This window comes from Acanthaster planci, linkage group LG02 (genome assembly GCF_054643075.1).
Source record: "Acanthaster planci isolate LZ-2023a linkage group LG02, COTS_SCS, whole genome shotgun sequence".
NCBI classification, from domain to species: Eukaryota; Metazoa; Echinodermata; class Asteroidea; order Valvatida; family Acanthasteridae; genus Acanthaster; species Acanthaster planci.
This window is the reverse complement of record NC_141778.1, coordinates 530,253-553,395: the sequence shown is the minus strand read 5'-3', so window position 1 is coordinate 553,395 and position 23,143 is coordinate 530,253. Positions and strand designations below refer to the sequence as shown.

General features: G+C 37.0%; 1 protein-coding gene across 2 annotated transcripts in view; it reads left to right on the top strand.

The window, feature by feature from the left end:
* LOC110987400 (uncharacterized) overlaps window positions 1-23,143 on the top strand; it is a 107,880-nt gene that overhangs the window by 2,753 nt on the left and 81,984 nt on the right. The window contains exons 2-7 of one of the 2 annotated variants that reach the window (XM_022250115.2): window positions 3,413-3,464; window positions 4,018-4,127; window positions 9,829-9,991; window positions 10,889-11,096; window positions 11,917-12,040; window positions 12,920-13,080. In XM_022250115.2, coding sequence (XP_022105807.1) covers window positions 9,893-9,991; window positions 10,889-11,096; window positions 11,917-12,040; window positions 12,920-13,080 — 592 coding nt within the window. In that variant the 5' untranslated portion in view covers window positions 3,413-3,464; window positions 4,018-4,127; window positions 9,829-9,892. The remainder of the gene's footprint in view (window positions 1-3,412; window positions 3,465-4,017; window positions 4,128-9,828; window positions 9,992-10,888; window positions 11,097-11,916; window positions 12,041-12,919; window positions 13,081-23,143) is intronic. The other variant, XM_022250114.2, reaches the window with a different exon arrangement.

Sequence of the window (23,143 nt, the reverse complement as noted above, 5' to 3'; positions counted from 1 at the left end):
AGCGTGTTATTTACAAATGTACATTACATTTTTTAGACAAAAATAATATCATAGCAGATAATCAGTATGGATTTAGAGAGAAACATTTAACGTTACACGCTATTATTCACCTAATTGATAAGATAACTAATGACTTAGATAATTCAATTTCTACTATTGGTATATTCCTGGACCTCTCCAAGGCATTCGATACACTTAACCACGACATACTTTTATCTAAACTTGATCATTATGGTATCAGAGGAATTGCCTTGGAGTGGTTCCGGAGTTATCTGCATAATCGCAAACAGTGTGTATGTATGAATGGTACACAATCTTCTTATTGTACAATTTCCCATGGAGTCCCCCAAGGGTCCATTTTAGGCCCCCTTTTATTTTCTTTGTATATTAATGATTTTAACAAATCTTCGGATCTCCTTTCTTTCATTCTTTTTGCAGATGATAGTTACAAATATTTTATGGTAAGAAAGATCCTAAAACACTCTTTGACACAGTAAATGTTGTACTTCAAAATGTCTCTAATTGGATTAAAGCCAAACAAGCTGACAATAAACTTAAAGAAAACCGGCTTTATGTTGTTCAACTACAAGGAAAGTAATCCTGTACATGCCGTGTTTATTGACAAAAATCACACAAAATGATTCTATCAAATTTTTAGGACTATTTATTGACAAACGTCTTTCTTGGAAAAAGCATATTAATCACATTTGTTCAATTGTATTCAGAAATATAGGTGTAATATGTAAGCTTTAGTCATTTTTTCCAAAAAACATTTTATTGAACCTGTTCAATACTTTAGTGTTGCCTTACGTATCATACGGTATACTTGCCTAGGGCAACTGCGGCATACAGTAGGTCTGGTAAACAGAATTCATAGGCTCCAAAAGAAAGTTTTACGCATAATCAACTCTACCTCTTTCTGGGAACATAGTAGTCCACTTTTTACCATTGCAAAACCTTAAAGGTCGGTGATACATGTATTTATAAGTCCCAGCTTGTAACCCTCATGCACCAACTGCATAATAACAACTTACCAAACTTTATCAATTCAATGTTTATAAGAAATGACCAAATTCATCACCATTTCACACGAACAGTGCAGCAAATTTCATCGCTCGTACTCGTGTACTAAACTTTCATCTAAAACAGTTAAACACAAGGGTCCCAAGCTGTGGAACACATTAGATTCTTCTTTAAAAAACACAGCAAATCTCTCACTATTTAAATGTAAATTTAAGACTTTTCTACTAAATAAATATTTGTAATTGATTATTCCACGAGGCTACAGGTTTTTTTTTTCATTATGTTAATATTACATGTATATTTGTTCTTTTGTGTTTTACATGTTTGTACATGTATCTTGACTGTATGTTAGTGTATATGGAGTCCCTACTCGACAAGCGCTGCTGTTTGGGGACCCCATCCACATTTTTTTTCTTTGTACTTCTTTTACTGCAATAATTGTGTGAAGAATAAAGTGAAAGGTATTCAGTTTCCTTTCACTTGTGAATGAACGAATGAATGAACTTACCCATAATCAATTCGATAATAAACCATTTGAATATTTGACCCTCAATTCGATCGAATATCCAAATATTTGGTTGTACCGACTGGCAGATTGTTGATGAACAAACCATGTGTAAAATCAGTGGCAGTAATTCACACAATTGTATAATACAATCAATATAATAGCTTCTTAAGTCTAGGAGTATCTCCAGCCATGATTTAGCAAGATTTAAGAGACAAACAATATTTTGTGCCTACCCCCAAAACTTTGGGGTCTGACGTCCGCTCAGAACTGTGGGGTCCAAAGTCTGCTCAGAACTGTGGGGTCCGACGTCCGCTCCTCTCCCACCTGGGAGAAGAGCAGATGTCGGACCCCACAGTTCTGGGGTACTTTTTGGCCCTGCTGAAAATTCCTATTCCTTTTAAATTTTTTTATGAATATTTTATTATTGAATCGTAATATTTCTGGTGCTTTTCATTTGAATCTGCTTGAAACTCCATAGTGCAATTTTTCTCATTTAAGACAAAAAAAAGTCACCCTTTCTTTTCATGAATTTTGCATTTTAGTATTCAAATTTGGAAAATAATATTTGAATATTCGATGATTGATCGAATATTCGAATATTCAGCACAGCCATACTTTCCCAGCAAATCATAAAAAAACCTAATATTTTTCTCATGTTAAAATATCCACTGGGTACCTACCCTGTAAAATTTTGTAAAAATTAACATTTTAAATCTCTTATAGGTGGAAACAAGCCACCGCCGAGCTGGTAAAAAATTATTTGAAAAAGATTAACATATATCAATATTTTAGCGCTCCTTTTAAGCACTTACGTAGTGACGGATTTTTCTGTTATGACAATTGCTATCAATAACTAGGCTGCCTGGTGTATTTTTGTACATCGTTAAAACAGGAGGCAACACTTTGATTTCTTAAAAGAATGTCAAGAAGAAAACATAATGCTCCATCTAACTGAAATGAAATATTGAAGTATGACTTCAACTGCATCTAACTGATATGAAATATTGAAGTATGACTTCAACTGCATCTAACTGACATGAAATATTGAAGTATGACTTCAACTGCATCTAACTGATATGAAATATTGAAGTATGACTTCAACTGCATCTAACTGACATGAAATATTGAAGTATGACTTCAACTGCATCTAACTGATATGAAATATTGAAGTATGACTTCAACTGCATCTAACTGACATGAAATATTGAAGTATGACTTCAACTGCATCTAACTGATATGAAATATTGAAGTATGACTTCAACTGCATCTAACTGATATGAAATATTGAAGTATGACTTCAACTGCATCTAACTGATATGAAATATTGAAGTATGACTTCAACTGCATCTAACTAATATGAAATATTGAAGTATGACTTCAACTGCATCTAACTTATATGAAATATTGAAGTATGACTTCAACTGCATCTAACTGATATGAAATATTGAAGTATGACTTCAACTGCATCTAACTAATATGAAATATTGAAGTATGACTTCAACTGCATCTAACTGATATGAAATATTGAAGTATGACTTCAACTGTAGCTTGTACTTTCAAGGCTAAAAGTCACAGTTTTAGCACAATTCATAGACATTTTGTGTGTATAATTGCAGTTTCGGTGGCCCCAACCCACTCTCATGATTCTTCAACTCGCGGTAAACAGAAACAGCGCCACCATGTGACTGTCTTTAAAAAGTGTTGTTAAGAAAGATTCAGACTATGATATAAAAAGTATTCTAATTGAACCTTATTAAGGCTCGTACTTTTTGGGTTACTGTCAGGCCAATTGTGATTCTGCTTACACCAGCTTTCAAGTTATTATTTACAAACACGTACGTGTTTAATTACATGTACTTGTAACTTCATGCGCACCTGCAGGAGCTGTTACACACATTGGTTACGAGCACAGGAGTTTACCTTGTTCTCCAGGGTAAGTCGTAATTTTGAGTTTGCATTGTGATATTTCTCATCTTCATAGTTAGATTGTATCAGGCTTTCATTTTGTTGTGCTGTTTATATGACTTTCTTTTAAATAATTACTGGCAAAATGAGTCTTCATCTGCTGAGCGTTCATGACAAAGTAGGCCTAAGGCCGGAGTCACTTAGCGTTACACTTACAGGATACAAACTTCCGTACAAACTTTGCTGCAGTGATTATCACAGAATAACAGGCTTCAAATAAAGATACATGTATGTACAGTAACTGAACTGTACTGTAACTGTTTTTCATTCAACTGAGAATTAAAATATTGGACCTCAGCTTAATTTATAGCTTATTAATAAAAAATTACTGCAATAAAGATTTTGGATTTCTAACCTCACCGTAGCATGCATGGATGGATTTATTTTAGCTGGGCCATACCATTTCTTTTGAAGGGGTGGCCATCATGTGTTGGGTAGACTGTACATGTATGTCAATTCTCTCAGTTTCATAAGTATTGCTACTTATTTATTTTAATTATTTAATTATTTATTACCTACAGATGTGAAGTTGAGACCCAAAGTCAAAATCGTCTTCAAGATCTTAGAGGCATGGATGCTCTCACGTGTAAAGAAAATAAAGTGGCCTGTTAAAAATCTTTGGAGATTGAAGGTAAGGACTTCCATTTGCAATGCATGTATTTTGAGAGCAATGTGGAAAACTGGATTTAAAGGAACCAGGAAATAGAAATACTTTTATAAATTTTACTAAAACCCTTGAAATTGCATCTTTGGGTTTCATTTAACCTGATTTTAAATTTTTGTTTTGCAATTTTAACCCAAATTTTGTTTTCATGCTAATGCAATTTGAATATTCATAAGCAAAATTACGATGTCATCCAAGGCAGTGAATCTCAATGTTGCTCTGATTTGTGCACAGAAAATTTCTAGATTTTTTCAACCACTGCTATGGCAGATTTTATTTTTTTTGGCAATTTATTGCTGTGTAAGAATATGGCAATAATCCAGCGAAAATCTTTTTGACAGAAATGTTCCCAGATTGCAAATTTATGATTCACAATTTGAACATGAAAACATGCAACCTGGACCATGTGTTCCTGGATTTACATCAAAGAAAAAGCGGCCTCACTTGTCCAGAAATGCTTGGTCAGTTTTTAATGTTTGAAAAAGTGCACCATTCAGTTCACGTTTGCAGCTCAAAAAAGATGTCAAATAATCCTCCTACATGGAAGAAGAGTACAGAGAGACACAAAGAGTGATTTTAAGAAAAATTCATTTCCTAGTTCCTTTAGAGAATATTGCATCACGATGCCAGATTTTTAATTTATCATCTCAGTAAAAGTTAGATCCTGTAGAAATATTGAAGAGATATGAATCATGGACAGGAAACATTCCCAATTTTGTTAGACAAGACAACATTTTCTTGCCTCTCTATAGCATTTGTACCTGACCAATATTTGAGAGAATTTGGATACTTCATTTTGTCCAACTGGATTCAAATCACATGCCAACTTAAGTCACAGGGTAAATGGCTGTTGTTGTTAAGGTTTTTGTGAACGATTAAAAGTAATTTATGTGTTGAATTTATGTCATTGCCAAGGACTGAGGCACGAACATCAATCCCATTTAACATACATGTAAACATGTTGGATATTAAAGTAAAATCTTTCATGTTCTCAGGCTTCTGATTCTAACACTACATGATGTTAGTAGTTCATAACCACATTTTTTTTCCTGCCATAAATTTTAAGTCAGTGAAGAAACCTTCTCTGTAGAGATTTGTACGTTCATGAAGAGTTTGAGAAGTTGCTTTGTAATGAGCAAGTACACGTTCATGTATTAGAGAATTTGTTGGATGAATTAGTGAAGCACATTTGTGATTTTTGATGCGTTGAGAAGAGTTATTTGTATTTTAGAAGTTCTTGATGTTTTGAGCAGCCTGAAGTATTTCAGAAGTTTGATTTGCACAGATGGGTGTAGTTGCCACTTTTTTATAGTTTAATGTTGAAAGTTTAATAAATTCTTCAAATGGAAATTCTTGTACGTATGATTTTTATGTCAAGATCTCTTCAAATGTTTTCCTTACCCTGGTCATGCTGGTTTGCTTTAGGATCATGCTACTTCTGGGTTGTGAAAATGACAGCTATGTATCTGGGACTGATATACAATAAATTTAACGACATCTACATCTATGTTGTTCACAATATCACGTAAACAAGTTTGTTAAAAGATCAGTATTTATTACGATGTCCATGTAAGCCATAACTCAATAATGTCCCCTGTGTTTTGTTTCTTTTTGGTTACAATTTCTTTGCTGATTGACACCAGGAATAAATAAAACGGAATCAAGCCACAGTTGCCTCGAGTCCATTTTTTTGGTCTGGTTTTTCACCTCCCATCCTTATTTTAATTGGTGAATGGATCTCCACCCTCCAGACAACTGCAAAAGGGATGGACCGCTATATAAACATCGCAGGTCTTTTGACCAAGGGCTGGACGAGAACGACGTGGTTCGAAATGACTAGCGAGCTCGCTTGAAGTGGCATTTGCGGAACGTGAAATACTCCAAACTGGTCATAAAAACAGAGCCGACTGTGTCTCACGGTTTGTTGTAAGCTTGTTGTAAGCTTGCTGCAACAACACTATTATAACTACAAGCAACACAACTCAAAAGCTGAGCAAGCCGAAACTACTAGCCGACAGTTCGCTTAGCGACGTTTCTTATTTGTTATAAGTAAAAAAACAAATGTTACCTATCTAACAGTACGCAGATCTTTTGCGCAAATTGTTATTGCACTAAATTTAACGTAGTACACCTGCGAGTGTCTGCGATTTGAAACCGCATTCAACAAATTTTAAAAAGTTGCGCAAGGTATAGTTAATAAACAAGAAGTATATATTATTATTTAAGAATGGACAATATAGGGACAATTTTAAACTTGTGTAAAACGACACCCCCGGGCCGTTCAATGATCTTTTAAGCACGGTAGTTGCTTCTGGTGACTCTAAAAATACTTTGGTAAAGAGTATAACGTTCAAGAAACCGTAGCTTTAGACCTCACCGTGCAAGAAAAGCTTTTGCAGCATTATGAACTTAAGTTTAGCAGAGAAATTGTGACCATGGTGGGCGAGAGTTTATTGAGTCTTTACTAGTGTTATAGTCTATTGGATGTAGCTTTACCAATTGAGCTTTTGGGCTATAACATTATGCTAGACTTTTGTTGCCAACATTGATCACTACAAAACATCTTAGTTTCAACAAAAAATTGGTATTATTAAAAACAATTTTTAATGGAGGAAACACAAGAGCAACAACAACCGGCACAAGTGACCGCGAGCAGGACTGAGGCCTCAGCGAGAATCAACAATCCTAAACGAGGATTCACTCATTGGTGAAATACTCCAACCCAGCAGAGAATGTTTTAATTGAGTAATAAACCATTTAATTAACGGAAATGAAAGGGAAAAGTTTGATGAAACAAAGCTCATGATTAAAACAGAACTTGAATTAATAAAACTACCAAAAAATAAACTAGTCCAATTTGCTATAGTGATAAGGGAACAAAATGATAAACAATTTTTTACTGCATGCAGCTTGGTGGTTTCACTGCGAGACAGAGGGAAATTCATCACAGAAGGTAGAAGACAAGCTTTAGAATTTATGCAAGATGGATTTAACAGAAATAACCAAGACAAAAGAATTACCACCATCAGGGCAGCGACGCCGTTGCCACTGGGTAAAAGAGGACAAATCATTGTTCCACCCGGTTTCTACGGCGTGGATTGGTTTGATTTCATGTTAAACTCCATACCCGGTGTCAGTTTCAAAGTACACCGCGAAAGTAAAAACGTCGTGTTAATTGTGACTGACATAATAGGGGGAAGGACACGGACGGAGTTGCAACTCTGGCACTTCAAAGTGTTCGATGAGCATTGCCGCCCGGTAAGACTAACAATACCAAACATTCCCAAAATGCCTGATTACTGCCTGCAGCTTAACCGTACAAGTGAGGCCAGTAATATCCTAGCAGTATTTGTGGTGTTTTCTTTGCAATTAACTACAACTTATCGCCGTGGCCAGGAAATAGAGAGCGAAAAATCTTTAACAATAGATCTACTTTTGCCATCGTGAATAAACCTTTTGTTATTATGACACGCTGTTCCATTCTCCATGCATTTGGAGAATTTGGCTTAGACTAGCCACCAACATGGCTACCACCACTGGACAGTTTAGTTCATAACAAACAAAATGCACTATTTCATAACAAGGAGTGATCATGAGATCTCATAAATTACCTTTCTGTCTAAATGCTGTAATGAAAATGGTTCAAATAAACACAATAGCTTTTAAACAACGTGGCTATTTATTCCCAAAATTACTCCAGAATAAATGCATTCGATAAGGACAGTGACTGCACATGAACACTTTGGGTACACAGCCTAATACAATAAACGTGCATGCATTAAATTTGATGTTGTCTTATCATACCAAGAACCAACGATGGCAAGAATATATAACTTCCTGTACTGCAGTACACAACTTTTAAGGATGCAGATCACCAGCGAAAAATTGCGGCTTTTTGATCCTGGGGTTCAAAGGGTGCCTATGGTTGTGAAACAGGTGGTGCATAGCAAGCATTCGCTGCACTCTGGTTATGGACATACATGTACTAGGCACGCCAGAAGGCGGTAAATGGCCACATGTTATGGCCCTCCTTCTGTGTCCTTCCTCCATGATCTACCCAAAGGCACATTGATCCCCAATGTTATCTATAAAGACAATTACAACATGAATCCCTTTGAAATATTGTTTATTCACTGCTGGCAGTTGAACACCAGCAACAATTATCACAATTTGCATTTTGCGCAGCGAGGGATACATGTTGAATTAAAGGGGTCAGCTCCATGGTCAGACACAGCAAAAAGACTTAAAATCGAAAATATAACTAGCTTGAAGTTTTCCTCAAGAAGATTAAGCTACTCAGGGAGAAAATCAAAATGCACGGAAATACAAAACTTCAAGAAATTAAAAACAACCAAGAAATTGGGACAGGGCAAAAAAAAAAATCCAAATTAATTTAACATCTCCCCAACGCAAACCCGTGCTTAGAAATAGTTGTTCGCAGTATCCGCTGTAATATCTGACTCAAACCAGCCAGACCTCACTGGCAACGTCTGTGGTTTAGTGGTTAAGATGCCTGCACTAGTATGCAAGAAGTCATGAGTTTGAGTTTTTTCACAAACTTTCAGGGAAACACTGAGTATACAGTGTTACCATACAGGGCCAAAAAAATATCCAAAATTAAACCGAGAAATTGAACAAGAAGTTCCAGACTGATAGAAAGCAAAAGTTATCGCGAGGGAAATATTAAAGGAAAAAAGGATCTTATGAAAAACTTGGCGAATAACCTTTAGGTGTATTAAAAGTCGCTGAGTTGTTGAAGGCAGTGAGCCCCCCAATGGCTCTGCCAGGGCTGCCCTGATACAGTATAAGAACTACCCCTATCCTCTCCTAGAACTCTGTGCCAAAAGTTACATGTATCTGCAGCTGGCCATTAAAAAGTTAGTGCAGGTAGAGCCGCATCTATTTTTAGAAATATTATAATTACCGCGTACTGTGATGCACCTCACTATGTTCTTTTATGTTGCTTTTAAATTAATGAGGCATATTACCTTATGTTTTACTATTTTTTTTACCGCTGCTAGTAATCGCCATGCAGGGATTGTTTTGGAAGTTGGTTTTAACCCAAGGTTACGACAAATTTATTTCCATTTCAGAGATGATTTTCATTTTAGAGATGTGCTTTCTTCTTCCCTTTGGCTAGTGAACCACCAGGAGGTACATGAGCACACCATATGGAAAAAAAAAAGAAAAACAAGGTGTTAAAACCAACTAATTTTAAAAACAAATTTTTAAAACATGCAACAATAACAAAAATATTGAATGATAAAAACAAAGTAAATACAGAATTTGTCACAGCACAGTGCGTCGCCTGTGAGAGTCAGAAAGAGGAACATTGCTGGTACCTTAGAACTTGTTGCTGGTTTTTCATATTTTGCATGAGTGAAGTGAAAGTACCAGCAGATTGTCAAGGCCTTGGCTAGTAGGTGGCAACTTGTTTCCTCATATAAAATAAGAGATTTAAAATGTTAAATTTTAAACATTATTTCCAGGTTGGTACCAAGTGGATATTTCATACATATTTTTAAAAACATTTTTTGCTGAGTAGGTACCCAGTAAAAATAGGCAAGGTCTAAACCCGGTATATTCCCCCTACTCCTAGTTACTCGGAATCCCAGTTTGCATTATTTACCTTTTTGGACTTTTAATTTAATTTTGAATTTTCTAACAGGGAAATCAAGAACAAAGAAACAGGACTGGATATCTTTGTTCCAGAATATCGCGAAGTCAGTGGAATGTTGATGAGTCATGAAGAATATCATGTGATAGTCATCACCAACTTGCCTTACTTCAAAACAATCAAAAACAAAATGGACAATAATGTACAGTTCATGGTATGTATAATATTTAACTTGGAAAGTGATGTTCTTGGCTCTAAAAGTCAAAAGAGCGTAAGCTTATACAGTTGTTGAAACGTTGTAAACAGTAGGAGGTGAGCGTAGATTCAAAAGTACTGAAACTAACACGGAGGTTTTATATGAGAACTCAGCACTCATATTTTTCTTGACATAAAGTCATCAGACCATCAGACTGGGTAACATAAAATTCACTCACTAAAACTAACATCATAAATTCACCGCCGGCTGCTTTGTTACAAATATATGTATATAATGAACGGATAATACAAGCAAAGACAAACTACATTTAGTTGTAGAGGTTTGTGAGTGTGTGGTTCTGAAAACAACAAGTGCGTGTTCAACATTTCAGTCAGTATGCTCTGTCTCTCATTAGGAGACTGCAGAGGTTCCCATGATGAAGTTGTTATATTGTGTCAGTAGGCGGTGAGGTGTGAAGAAGATCCAACCACTCGAGGAGTACAGATACAATAGAAGCAGTTTCACCATGGGAACCTCTGTAGTCTCCTGATGAAGGACAGAGCATACTGTCCAAAACATTGAGTACCCGCTTGTGGTTTTTTTTTCAGAACCACGCACTCACAAAAGAGAGATCCTTGCGTGGTGCTACTGCAAACCTCTACAACTAACTTACTACCTTCACCATGAAAAGCTTAAAGCTCACAGACTACATTGCTGGACTTGTTATAAGTTATATGCAAGATCAACATTTTACCGAACACAGTTGAGCCATTCAGTTGAAATTGTGAACCCTGGAACTTTTAGGAATCCTTTTTCAAAACCCTCTCCATTGAAGAGAGACTCAGAGGTAATACATGACACATATTCATCTTGGACAGATTGAGAATGTTTGTCCGTCTTTCTCCCTTTCATTAGGTTGTCAAAAGATACGGTGATTTTGAAGCACTGCATAAAACCCTAAGTGAGCGCTTTCCTGCAACAATCTTCCCCGATCTGCCACGCAAAGTTTTGCTTGTGAAGGATAGCACACCTCAGCAGAGGCGACAGTGTTTTGATAACCTGATGCGCTTCATTGCCTCAAACAAGAAAGTCTGTTGTAGTAATCCTGTGCTGACATTCCTTGGTAAGAAGAACCGATATTGAGTGTAAAGAGTTGTTCAAAACCACTGGTAATAAGAAAATCATGGTTTATATAGATTTGTTATTTTAAAACGTATTTGGAAAGCATACGTATCTATTAATATTTGTGTTGAAGGCACTTTATTGTTATTCCTGCCCATTGAGCCCATAAACATCGGGTATGGTGGCTGTTATCTGGGTCAAAGCAACATAAGGCAATACCAAGTATCTAAATTGGTTGTTTTATGGCCATTTCTACTCACCTGCGAGCCGCAATGCATGTAGCAATAGCTTAACATTAGTTTTCTGTCGTTGACTCTTTCCAATGTATATGTATATCCGTAGCCAAAGAGCTGGGGGGGCATCTGCACTCTTCGTTGTATTTGTAGTGTTTCTGATATCACCACAGTGCATTTTTTTTCAGGAGCTGAGCCTTCAGGAGATTTTAGGGTAACTCTTTGTGGTCATTTTGACTCCAGTTTTATGAAAATCGCATCTACCGTTCTTGCAGCAACTTGTATATATATTTCCAAGGCAGGTCAGCAAAAAAGTATACTTTTCCACTTGGTGTTCAATGCAGTGCATCTAGGCATGCACTGCAAATGATTGTAACAATAAAACCATACATCTGAGTGAGTTCAAACTTCACATTCATAATGCTAACGAGTGTCTTTACATGTATGCCAAGTTTAAAAGAAACATCAAATTCTTATGTATGTGTGAAGGCCAAAGTAGCCCAGCTATTCAAGGGTTAAAATTGTCTCAGTCGAAGCACCATCCCCTTTTGAGTAAAGAGTTCAAAATGTGTTTTATATTTCAAATAGGAGTTAAGCCAGAAATGATTCAGAAAGTTGAAGGAGAAGATGAAGAAAAGGACTCAAAAGAAGAGACCACAGATGGTAAGGAGTTGCCACAAGGACTACCAAAGAGAAGAAGTAAACTGCTCAGGTATGCTGCTTGGTACATCTTAGGAGGATTGAACTGGATGGATTGATTGTATAAGGGATCTCATAACTTGATTCAACATGAAGGATGGGACATACGAAAAAAGTTCCAAATCTATTTACAGAATTTTCCCAAATATTTAAACGGAACGGCCCCTTGTAGACGTTTGACATTTTGATTGATGCAATTTGGCATTCATTTTACTTGTAAATGATGCCTGTAAAATACAATCAAAGGAACACCATAAATTTATCACTGGAAATTTGTGTCAATCATTTAAATGTACATTGTTCACAATTTGTTTAAAGTTTTCAGTGACACCATCGTAAGGATGGGACATTCCATGTTTAAAAGTTTATGGTATGGGAAAGTTTTCTAAATAAGGAAGGACTCTACTTAACCCATATCCTCCAGGTATTTGGGAAAAAACATATTGAAATTGGAGGATTTAGGGCCATTGGAACAAGAATCCAAAAAACGTATTGAAATTAGAGGATTTAAGGCCATTGGAACAAGAATCAAAAAAACGTATTGAAATTGGAGGATTTAGGGCCATTGGAACAAGAATCCAAAATGCGTATTGAAATTGGAGGATTTAGGGCCATTGGAACAAGAATCCAAAAACGTATTGAAATTGGAGGATTTAGGGCCATTGCCACAAGAATCCAAAAATGTATTGAAATTGGAGGATTTAGGGCCATTGGAACAAGAATCGATTATCATCAAGATAGAATGGAATGCTGTGATTTGTGGTGGTACATGTACTTTCTATGACATGTGGGTGGAGTAGAATTTTGAAAAATGCTACAAGCAAAGTTTTTATTCATGCCCTCTCAGAACTAGTGATTTGAAATTGGTCTTGTCTCTGATGTTTACATGTAGTTCCGGGAGCCAACAATCCAGCTTATTTAGTGACGAGCCAGAAGATGAGTTTGATTTCTTCCAAGAAGACCCAAATACCACAGAAACAAATTCAGAGGATATTGAGAATGGCTTATTCACTGCAAACTCATTTACAACGTCCAGCTCTAAGGCCAAGAAAGGTGAGTGTTGTGATAAAGCAGGTTGAGAACAATGTTATGTGTTTGTATTCACTGAGCTATGCTTAGTATAATTACAGAATATTTGGCAGCCGTAGGAGATGGTCATGCCTAATCTCTGTACTAAGGATTTTTTACTTAATTTTAAGTGCTGAACCCTGTGCTTGCAGTTAAAATGGCAAATTCTGATCACAGAATAAGCCAATTTGGTATTTCAACTTAAAAGGCAAGGTCAGTCAAAAATGAAGCACCTGATGTCATGCTAGCTGGATGACATGTAGTGTGTATGAATCAGTGTATGGCTGAGCTGATAAGGCTGACCTTGCACATGGATTTATATTCTCAAATGACCTACAATGTGCTTCATGCGCTGTCGGAATACTAAATTGGCTTATGATCTATCGGTTAGTGAAGAATTATAAATGTTGGTCCAGGTCTGTCAACGGAATGTTGCAGTGAGTGAATACTTTTCTATTATTTCTGATTTTGCTGATAATGTGTGCTTACGTACTCGTAAGATTGTGGAGAGGTAACTGTGTGGTTTGTGTGGAAAGACAGAAGGACATGTGGTTGGGTTGGAGTGAGAAGCAGTGAATGAATTTTTGTAAAAGTTTTTGAGAAAGACATAGTCTCCATTACCCAACCAGATTGCATACTATCAGCGGAGAGGATATTCAGTTTCATTTTGAAGCAGTTGTTACATTTAGCAACAGTTGGATTTTTTGTTAACGCTGCAAGGAGCAAACCTGCTACTGCGCAACATGTTTGCCCTGCAATCAGCTGATCAGTCTCAAATCAGGTGAGAAAAAATCTTCAGCTTTCCTGAGTCTCTTAGCATAAGGTAGCACAAAGGCCTACATTACATGTTTTAGTGTGCTTGTAAAGTGAATGAGACTAAATCAATTTTTTAATATAATACTAATTCATCACTCTGACCTCTAAAATACCAAGTGCTTATTTTAGGATTTTTCAGTGGATAATTTACAACTGATGTTTAACATTAGGGATTCTATGATTTCTGAATGCATGTTTGCATAACAGTTGTTTTGCTCATGTGTAGAAAATATCAGGAGGAATAAATTTTTCACCGGTTCATTTGGAACAATTAAACTTTTGCATTTAACGAGCAAGGAATGTCTGGTCTTTTGATAAGGTCGTAATGACTGGCAGCTAGTTCTGCTTGTTATAGAGGGTGCCATCCATTTTCACATCTTCTTAGAAATCAGCTGAACTGGAAGAACTTTTGACCCATCGTCCTGGTCCTGTGAAACATCTGGTCTGTCCTTGGCAAGATATTCTGAGGAAGTAGCTGTTTGAGTTGGTCCATACGGCATTTACGTCAAGACTGTGCCTGTCATGAGGTAAGTACAATGTAGCACTAAAGGCAGAGATACATACACCAGTGACTTGGGAATGTTATGATGATACGGACTTGCAGCCCTCATCTTTTAAACCCCTTTCCACTAATGGAAATTAAATGGAATTCAAGATGATTGTAACAAAGTACATCTGAAATACTATTAATTCATCATTATCCACAAACAAGTCCCTAACCACACATTAACTGAGGCAATGACCCGGGCAAGATGTAGGCCTAGGAATTTAAGGTCTGAGACAAACAGAACCTTTCAGTGACTATCGTTTGACATTTTCAGCAAGTTCAGTTTCATAAGTAAACCTCTGTTGCATGTCAGGGCTTCAAGGAGAAAGTAGTTCTATTTATGAGCATTCATTACCTGAACAAGAAGTACTCTCCTTATTGAAAGACTTATAGGCTTGATGTTTGCCCTTAAGCATGATACAGGTATAATGTGTACTGCTTTTAGTAGGTGCATGTACTGTATCTCTCACACCTGTTCAGGTTAAGATGGAGCCAATATCAATCATTTTTACACATTTCCTACTCTTCATGGTTAAGGAGGGATCATACTTTGTGCAGCGAATGTTGACACCAGGCCATGTGAGGAGCAAGTAGTACAGTGTATTTCTAAGTCTTTGAGGTCAGACGCTGCATGTAATGTGTCTAGTGTACTTGAAGAAATAGCAGATACTTCCCTTCAATTTGCAGAAATTTGCTTTGATGGCCTTTTAAAACGTACAATCAAGTAATTTCATCATTGCCATGAATACCTGGACATACTTATTTCTACTCATGTGAAACCTGCAGAATCATATTTACACGTTAACATAAACATCTTTAGAGGTTTATTGCACAAACATGATATGACTGATGTATTTGGAGGTACACATTGTTCTGTCATGTCAACAAGCACTTTGTAACCAAATTGACGTTGTTGTTTCGTCATAAGTATTCTTTTTTTCCTTCGGTCTTCTGAAATCTACTGAATCCCGATACCTGGTTTTCTGAAGACTTTGCTGGATAGGGCCTACAGGCTATAGAAACTCTTGTCCTGATTGAGTGAAGTTCAAGAAATGATTTCTATGATTCAAATCATTTTGTACATGCCAGTGGATTCAGATGAAGGATGCTCAGTGTTTAGTACAGTTTTTAAGGAAAATATTGTCCAATTTCAGGGTAGATTGTTTGTTACCTGCAGGCTGAGGTGGGTCCGTGGGTGTTGTCGCCTGATGAGCTGTGGGTGGATGTGAACGACCTACATTTGTACAGTGCTATTTTGGGTGTTTTTCTAGGACCGGGCATAATAACAACAAATAAATAACAATTGTGTTCTGCACATCAAGTGCTCTTAAATCCTGGGAGAGACTTTGTCACTTTTTCTCCTCCTTAGGTCAATCATTGCGGTAACATTAGTGAACATCTTTCAACCTTGAGGGTCTTATAATGGCCAAGTAATCACCCCGTGCCTTCCAAAGCCGTTCATTGAACCCTAGTAACATAAATAATAGATTGTAAAAGGATTCCCTGGATGGATTGTGGTTTGAGGTGGGTAAAATCAGCCGGAGATGGGCCAGTAGTACCATGACTGAGGTAGGACAATGTCAGCTTGCTGTCAGCAAGAATTAATTTATTGCATGGACAACAGCAAGATACATCAATGGGATTCAATTTCATGACACATTTTCCTTGGGGATTTTTTTTAATACTTAAAGCGTTGTGGTGGTCAGTTCTATTTTAGTGAGCGCACAAAAATGATGAGCTGTTTGAGTCAGTTTTTGTAATTTCTCTGTGAATCCGTTACATTGGAGACCCGATAAGGTCTTGCATTTCAAAATAATGAAGCCTTCCTGGGTTGTTCTTATAAGTTTATGCTGAATAATAATAAAGCTCCTTAATATTACTTCTGTATGGGTGTGTTCTAAAATTTAGATGTATAATTTGCAGATCCTTGGTTGTTGATTCCTGCCTTTGTAATGTAGGCATGGTGCGTGGGATATGAAAACTATGAGCTAGTTAAGTGTTTGCGTAATCGAATGTGTAAATTGTTAATTTGTAATGGTCCAATACAGCCTAAAGGTGTGACACTTAAATATTGCGAGGGAAATGTGCCTAAATGGATTTGAAGATCACTAAACCGTTGAGGCTTGGACAAGACGGTTCGAGTTCAATATAGGAGGCGTGCTTTACGTATTAAGGTTAAGAGAGCTTGAAGGCTCAAAAGCACTCTAGTTCATTCCAGTCCAAGGCCTTTGCAGCGTGTTAAGTCTGCCATGTTGATTATGTATAAGTTTCCCAAAGGAGTCGATGTAGATCTAAGAATAAATTAGTCTATTGGTACATAATATCACATCATTAAGAATATCAATCCTTATACATGTATTTGCAGATTCTCCCTTCCTTGAGGCTTCATTTTTCTCATTTCTTTCATGATTTCTTTATTTTTGTGCCTCTGTGTTCTTGTTTTCGCTATATTTACTGTCTTACTCCCTTGATGATTACTGCCTGCTTGTTTTAGTTGGTCCAGCCCTCCTAGATCCTATATACCTGCTAGTCGTGAACCCCTCCTCTTTCCTCTCAAAGTACCTTCTCAGACTAAGAGACGACCCCGCCCTATTAGTCATGTCTACTCTACAGACTGATGTTGGAAGAGTGGAAAGATAATGTTCTAAAAGAGGACAAACTGACAATGTTTTTTTAAAACGTGCATTGCAGAAAAATAATCTTGTTAATTGTTCATTAGACGATTTTGAAATTAACCTTACCTTGAACCTCAACAGGGATGATTTATGTGTATGAGTCGGTAAAAATATTCAATGTTCACAATATGCGTGTCAAGTTAACCTTTCCTTGAACTTGAATAGAGGTGTTTATGTCGTACTGGTGATGAGATATGAAGACTCCGTTATGTCTCTCAAGTGTCAAGTTGTCAGTCTTCACTCTGGTGTTCCTTGTTGTATCTCTTGAAGGAATTCACCGAATGGGCATTGTTGGGGATATCATAATGTGCTTTCTCTCTAGGTTCTCCGTTGTGTCTTGTAGAGGTCTCTATCTGTAGTATGTCATAATTATGTCAGGTAGGCTTAATAAATCACAAGGCCGGCTGACATTTGGGAGGGCTGCTTTCGAAATTGTTAAAATGATTAGCCGAGATGTTGTCTTTGAGTGTTGCTACGAAATCCTGGTCAACATAAAGTCAATAATTATGGCCAAAGTGAGCTTCCAGCAAAATCTGAACATTGCTGCACGTTTTGTAGTCGCATCGCTTTGCCCGTTGCCTCTCTACAAGAGACGTCAATTTACAGGTGGATGTTGAAAAAAGCAAGCAGACATTTTATTGGCTTACATTTGATTTCCAAAGTAACTAAAGTTTCTTTCACAGGACGCTTTAGTTAGAGGAGTATAACGTGTGACCAATTCGTGGAATAATGCTCAGTGTTGAGCAGTTGAGTCGGGCAGAATGCACTCTAAAAAGCAATTATGAGTGTCACCAATTCGTGGAATATTGCTCAGTGTTGAGCAGTTGAGTCGGTCAGAATGAACTCTAAAAATACTTGGGTCCCATGGACCCTGACCCTTTTCTGGGTCAAATTATGACCCCTTTTGGGTCATATCTATCTGACCCAGGTGTTTGTAGAGTGTGTAAGGCTGAGAACAGCATGACTCGAATCGATACGATATTCACACTGTGCATTATTTTTGGAAAGTTACACTGTAATACACAAAAGTGTAACAACTTGTCAACTTGTCTTTTGCTGAAAACGACGTATTTCAAACGTATTTAATACATTTTGCGTGAAGTGCTCTTTTTATATTTAAACCGAGTGTCAGTGGGAGATATGTTGTTGTTTGACAGACACGTTGGCGTTTGAAATGTTACTTCACACATGTAAAGGTTATTTATAAGTTCTGATTGAATGGAGGCTGTGCATATGGTACAGTAGAGCGCTCGAAAGATAGAAAATGCCGCCACTGTAATTGTGCCAGACTTTACAGATGAAAAAAATAACACCCAGGTGATTAAAAACCTCCTAAAGCTGTTTCCCATGTGAGTCTGTAGGATAAACTTTTTAAATTATCCGCCGACACAAAAGCATCCGCAGAAGAGGAACTCAGACAGCTAAACCATATGATATTCCATGTATTACCGTATAATTGAATTGCACTTGTCACCGTAACACACGTAATTCAAGGATTGCTGTGAAGGGAAAAACGCTGTAACATTGAAATGGACGCAAGTATTTTGTGGATGCTGGGGATGAAAGTACTCCCCTTTTGTGTATTTTGTAACATTTTTCTTTTAGTATGTGAGATGCTTTGTGCAAAGAGAACTGTATGTAATCAGGTCGTGTTTCAAACATGTAGTAATCAGGTCATGTTTCAAACATGTAGTAATCAGGTCATGTTTCAAACATGTAGTAATCAGGTCATGTTTCAAACATGTAGTAATCAGGTCATGTTTCAAACATGTAGTAATCAGGTCGTGTTTCAAACATGTATGTAATCAGGTCGTGTTTCAAACATGTATGTAATCAGGTCATGTTTCAAACCTGTACGTAATCAGGTCGTGTTTCAAACATGTATGTAATCAGGTCATGTTTCAAACATGTATGTAATCAGGTCATGTTTCAAACATGTAGTAATCAGGTCATGTTTCAAACATGTATGTAATCAGGTCTTGTTTCAAACCTGTACGTAATCAGGTCATGTTTCAAACATGTATGTAATCAGGTCGTGTTTCAAACATGTAGTAATCAGGTCATGTTTCAAACATGTAGTAATCAGGTCATGTTTCAAACATGTATGTAATCAGGTCGTGTTTCAAACATGTATGTAATCAGGTCATGTTTCAAACATGTAGTAATCAGGTCATGTTTCAAACCTGTATGTAATCAGGTCGTGTTTCAAACATGTAGTAATCAGGTCATGTTTCAAACATGTAGTAATCAGGTCGTGTTTCAAACATGTATGTAATCAGGTCGTGTTTCAAACATGTATGTAATCAGGTCGTGTTTCAAACATGTAGTAATCAGGTCGTGTTTCAAACATGTAGTAATCAGGTCATGTTTCAAACATGTAGTAATCAGGTCGTGTTTCAAACATGTAGTAATCAGGTCGTGTTTCAAACATGTAGTAATCAGGTCATGTTTCAAACATGTAGTAATCAGGTCATGTTTCAAACATGTATGTAATCAGGTCGTGTTTCAAACATGTATGTAATCAGGTCGTGTTTCAAACATGTATGTAATCAGGTCATGTTTCAAACATGTATGTAATCAGGTCATGTTTCAAACCTGTATGTAATCAGGTCGTGTTTTAAACATGTATGTAATCAGGTCATGTTTCAAACCTGTACGTAATCAGGTCGTGTTTTAAACATGTATGTAATCAGGTCATGTTTCAAACCTGTATGTAATCAGGTCGTGTTTTAAACATGTATGTAATCAGGTCATGTTTCAAACCTGTACGTAATCAGGTCGTGTTTTAAACATGTATGTAATCAGGTCATGTTTCAAACCTGTACGTAATCAGGTCGTGTTTTAAACATGTATGTAATCAGGTCATGTTTCAAATCTGTACGTAATCAGGTCATGTTTCAAACGTGTATGTAATCAGGTCGTGTTTCAAACATGTATGTAATCAGGTCGTGTTTCAAACGTGTATGTAATCAGGTCATGTTTCAAACCTGTATGTAATCAGGTCATGTTTCAAACATGTAGTAATCAGGTCATGTTTCAAACCTGTACATAATCAGGTCCTGTTTCAAACATGCTCGTAGTCAGGTCATGTTTCAAACCTGTATGTAATCAGGTCATGTTTCAAACCTGTACGTAATCAGGTCGTGTTTCAAACATGTATGTAATCAGGTTGTGTTTCAAACATGTATGTAATCAGGTCGTGTTTCAAACATGTATATAATGAGGTCGTGTTTCAAACATGTATGTAATCAAGTCAGTTTGCACGTTTTTCAAACTTCCAAGTTGCCTCTCAAATCCGTTCTTATTGAGAAGTATTGATTGTGTTTATACAGTGACATAGCCTTTCATAACTTGAAAAAAAAATAACTCGGATATGATAATGACTGGACCAGTTTTCCAATTGTTTTCCCATATATTCATCACTGTGCACCATTTTCCTGATGTGTGAATTGTTTTCGTGTGACTTCAAACTTAAAATAATCCTTATATGTCTCAAATCGTGTTCGTTTTAAAAATTCTTGCAATCATGCGCAATTCGTAGCAAATGGTCCACGTTAGTAGAAGAATGTACAGAGATAGTTTCAGATTATACATTCCGAAAGATCGGAGCCGTAGTGATGTTAACAACACGATTTCCATTTCGTATAGTAGATGAAAATTAGTTCCACCTGTAAACTAGTAGGTATGCTTCTCTCTGGATGTCTGCTAAGCTTTTTGGTTTTCAGATGATCAGCTATATGCTGATGACGGGTCTATCCTTGGCCCGTGCCAGTTCAGTCTCGCCTTTGGACAACATTTTTGCTGAAGGAAATTAAAGTTGGTGTTAAAGTTTGAAGATAAGAGAGCATGGTGGTATCCTACAGCAAAGACTCCTTATATTAGTGTGTGATAAGCCATATATGGGTAGAGGATAGGAAGCAAAACGTGAAGAATTTTGAAACAGGAAGATTTGGTAATTAATTCTTAATGTGTTATAATCGCTCCTTCGAGGATTCTTCTTGAATTAAATTACTGTGCAGGGAGCTACAGTTCGTTTTCTGCTCTGAATCTATGAATACCGCTGTTATTGTTGATAAAACCTAGATTCTGAGCTTTGAAGGTACTTTTTAAAAGTAATCAACAATTACGTGTATCCTCGGGCTGTTGAAATTCAAGTGTCCAATGCGCCCTCAAAGGAATACTTGGAGAGTCAATGTGGTCGGTCATCACCAACGTTTTTTTTTCCTGTCTGCGGTCTCAGACTGGAACTGCGTGAGAGCTTCTCGACTTTGATGAATCGGGCAGATACTGGTATGCTTTTTCCTCACGCGAGGAGGGATGCTCATTGCTTGTTGTGCGTCGTTTGTTGAAGAAAAAAAATTGCTAGAGCACCTGCATGCTATGGCCTGCTGATTATGTCAAGTTGAGCTGTAAGACGTGGCAACCTCATCTAGACATCCCCTTCCCCTTTGGGAGTAGTATGCATCTGGTATATCCTCCTTGGATTCATGGATGATTCAGTCTGATACCAACTACCAGGGCATTATTAAAGGATTCGCTTTCAGAAATTGAGACAAAATCTCCCTGTCAACCTGGGATCACGTTGCACATCTATAGTGTATGTTCCTAAAGTACTTGTAGCATAAAATTTTGATTGTGCCTCTGGTGTGATTTCTGGAAAGAACAGGTTTCAAACTGATACGGGATGGAGTTCAATATTAACATTTAGGTCAGATGGTGTGAAGGAATATTCTTGAATGACCTTCAGAAACCACGAAATGAAAAATTATACCGCGCTCTGTGTGAGTTCACTTTAAATTCATTTTGAAAGACAGTAAAACATACACCGCGGCTTTCTTATTTTTTTATCATATTTTATGCAGATAAATCAGTTTTTAAGTTTTTAACCGTACCCGCTGTGGTTCTTTAAGTTGTTCATTGAGAATTCCTTTTTTCTCCAGAGAATCATAAGATATTAGTGTTTGATTCCTTGTCAAGGAATCGTTTATCACACATTTGCATCTACACGTACCAAGATGACCATTTCACTTTTATGGGAATGACAGAATCACATTTGCATTTATTTGGATTATCCTTGGAATAGTTGAAATAGAACGTAGTAAATGTTTCATGGCAGAAGCTCATAGTGTTGCAGAAAGCTTGAAGGTACTCTCCATGACTGAAGACTGGAACCAGTTTAAGCTTTGGAAGGATTCAAGCTGACGCTAACGGGGGAGTTGACTGACTTTGCCTCACAACAGAGTCTGTTCCCTGAAATGCCGTTAGACCTTTTGATCGGAGCACCGCTCTGAAATGTTTTGTATGAAAATACAGGTGGTGCGTGTAATGGGGCTTGTTGGATGTAACAACTCCTGGGGTAACGATATAACGATGGAAAGAGTGGTGCATCTACTTACATCATATAACTTCGCTCTATTGCTTATGAAACAATATAATGTTTTCTCTTAAGCTTGGAACTGCCACTTTCTGAGTAGACATGCCTTCTATTCAGCCTTGAGTCTTGGCAGTGAAATACAATGTTTGCTGACAGGAATACACATATCAATTTTCTGAGTAGATAATCCATTCTCACGACTGTGCAAGTCGACCACTAATAGTGTTGATATGTGTATGTCTAATTTAACCTTTTCACATCATAAAATTAAATACTTAAGTATAATCATTTGTCAGTTGCTTTAATGTTTCTGTATATTGATCGTAGTTGGAGAAAGTAGAATTTACAACATGGATGGCGCTGAAGTTCACCGAGACCATGACTGAACTTTATTGCTACTGTGTCTAATCTCATGCAAGAAACAAACTACATGTACTTTACACACTGGTCTTTGTAACTCGCTTCATCTGTCAGACATTCTCCGAATCTGTTATGTGTTACATCCATTAAATTATAAACTTCAGCTGATCATAGAAAAGGCTGGAAATGGAAGGAAAACGATAAGTCATCAAGGATAATAGGAAATCATTATGCAGGGTAGTCATGGGTAGCCTAGTGCTATATTGCATTAATTAC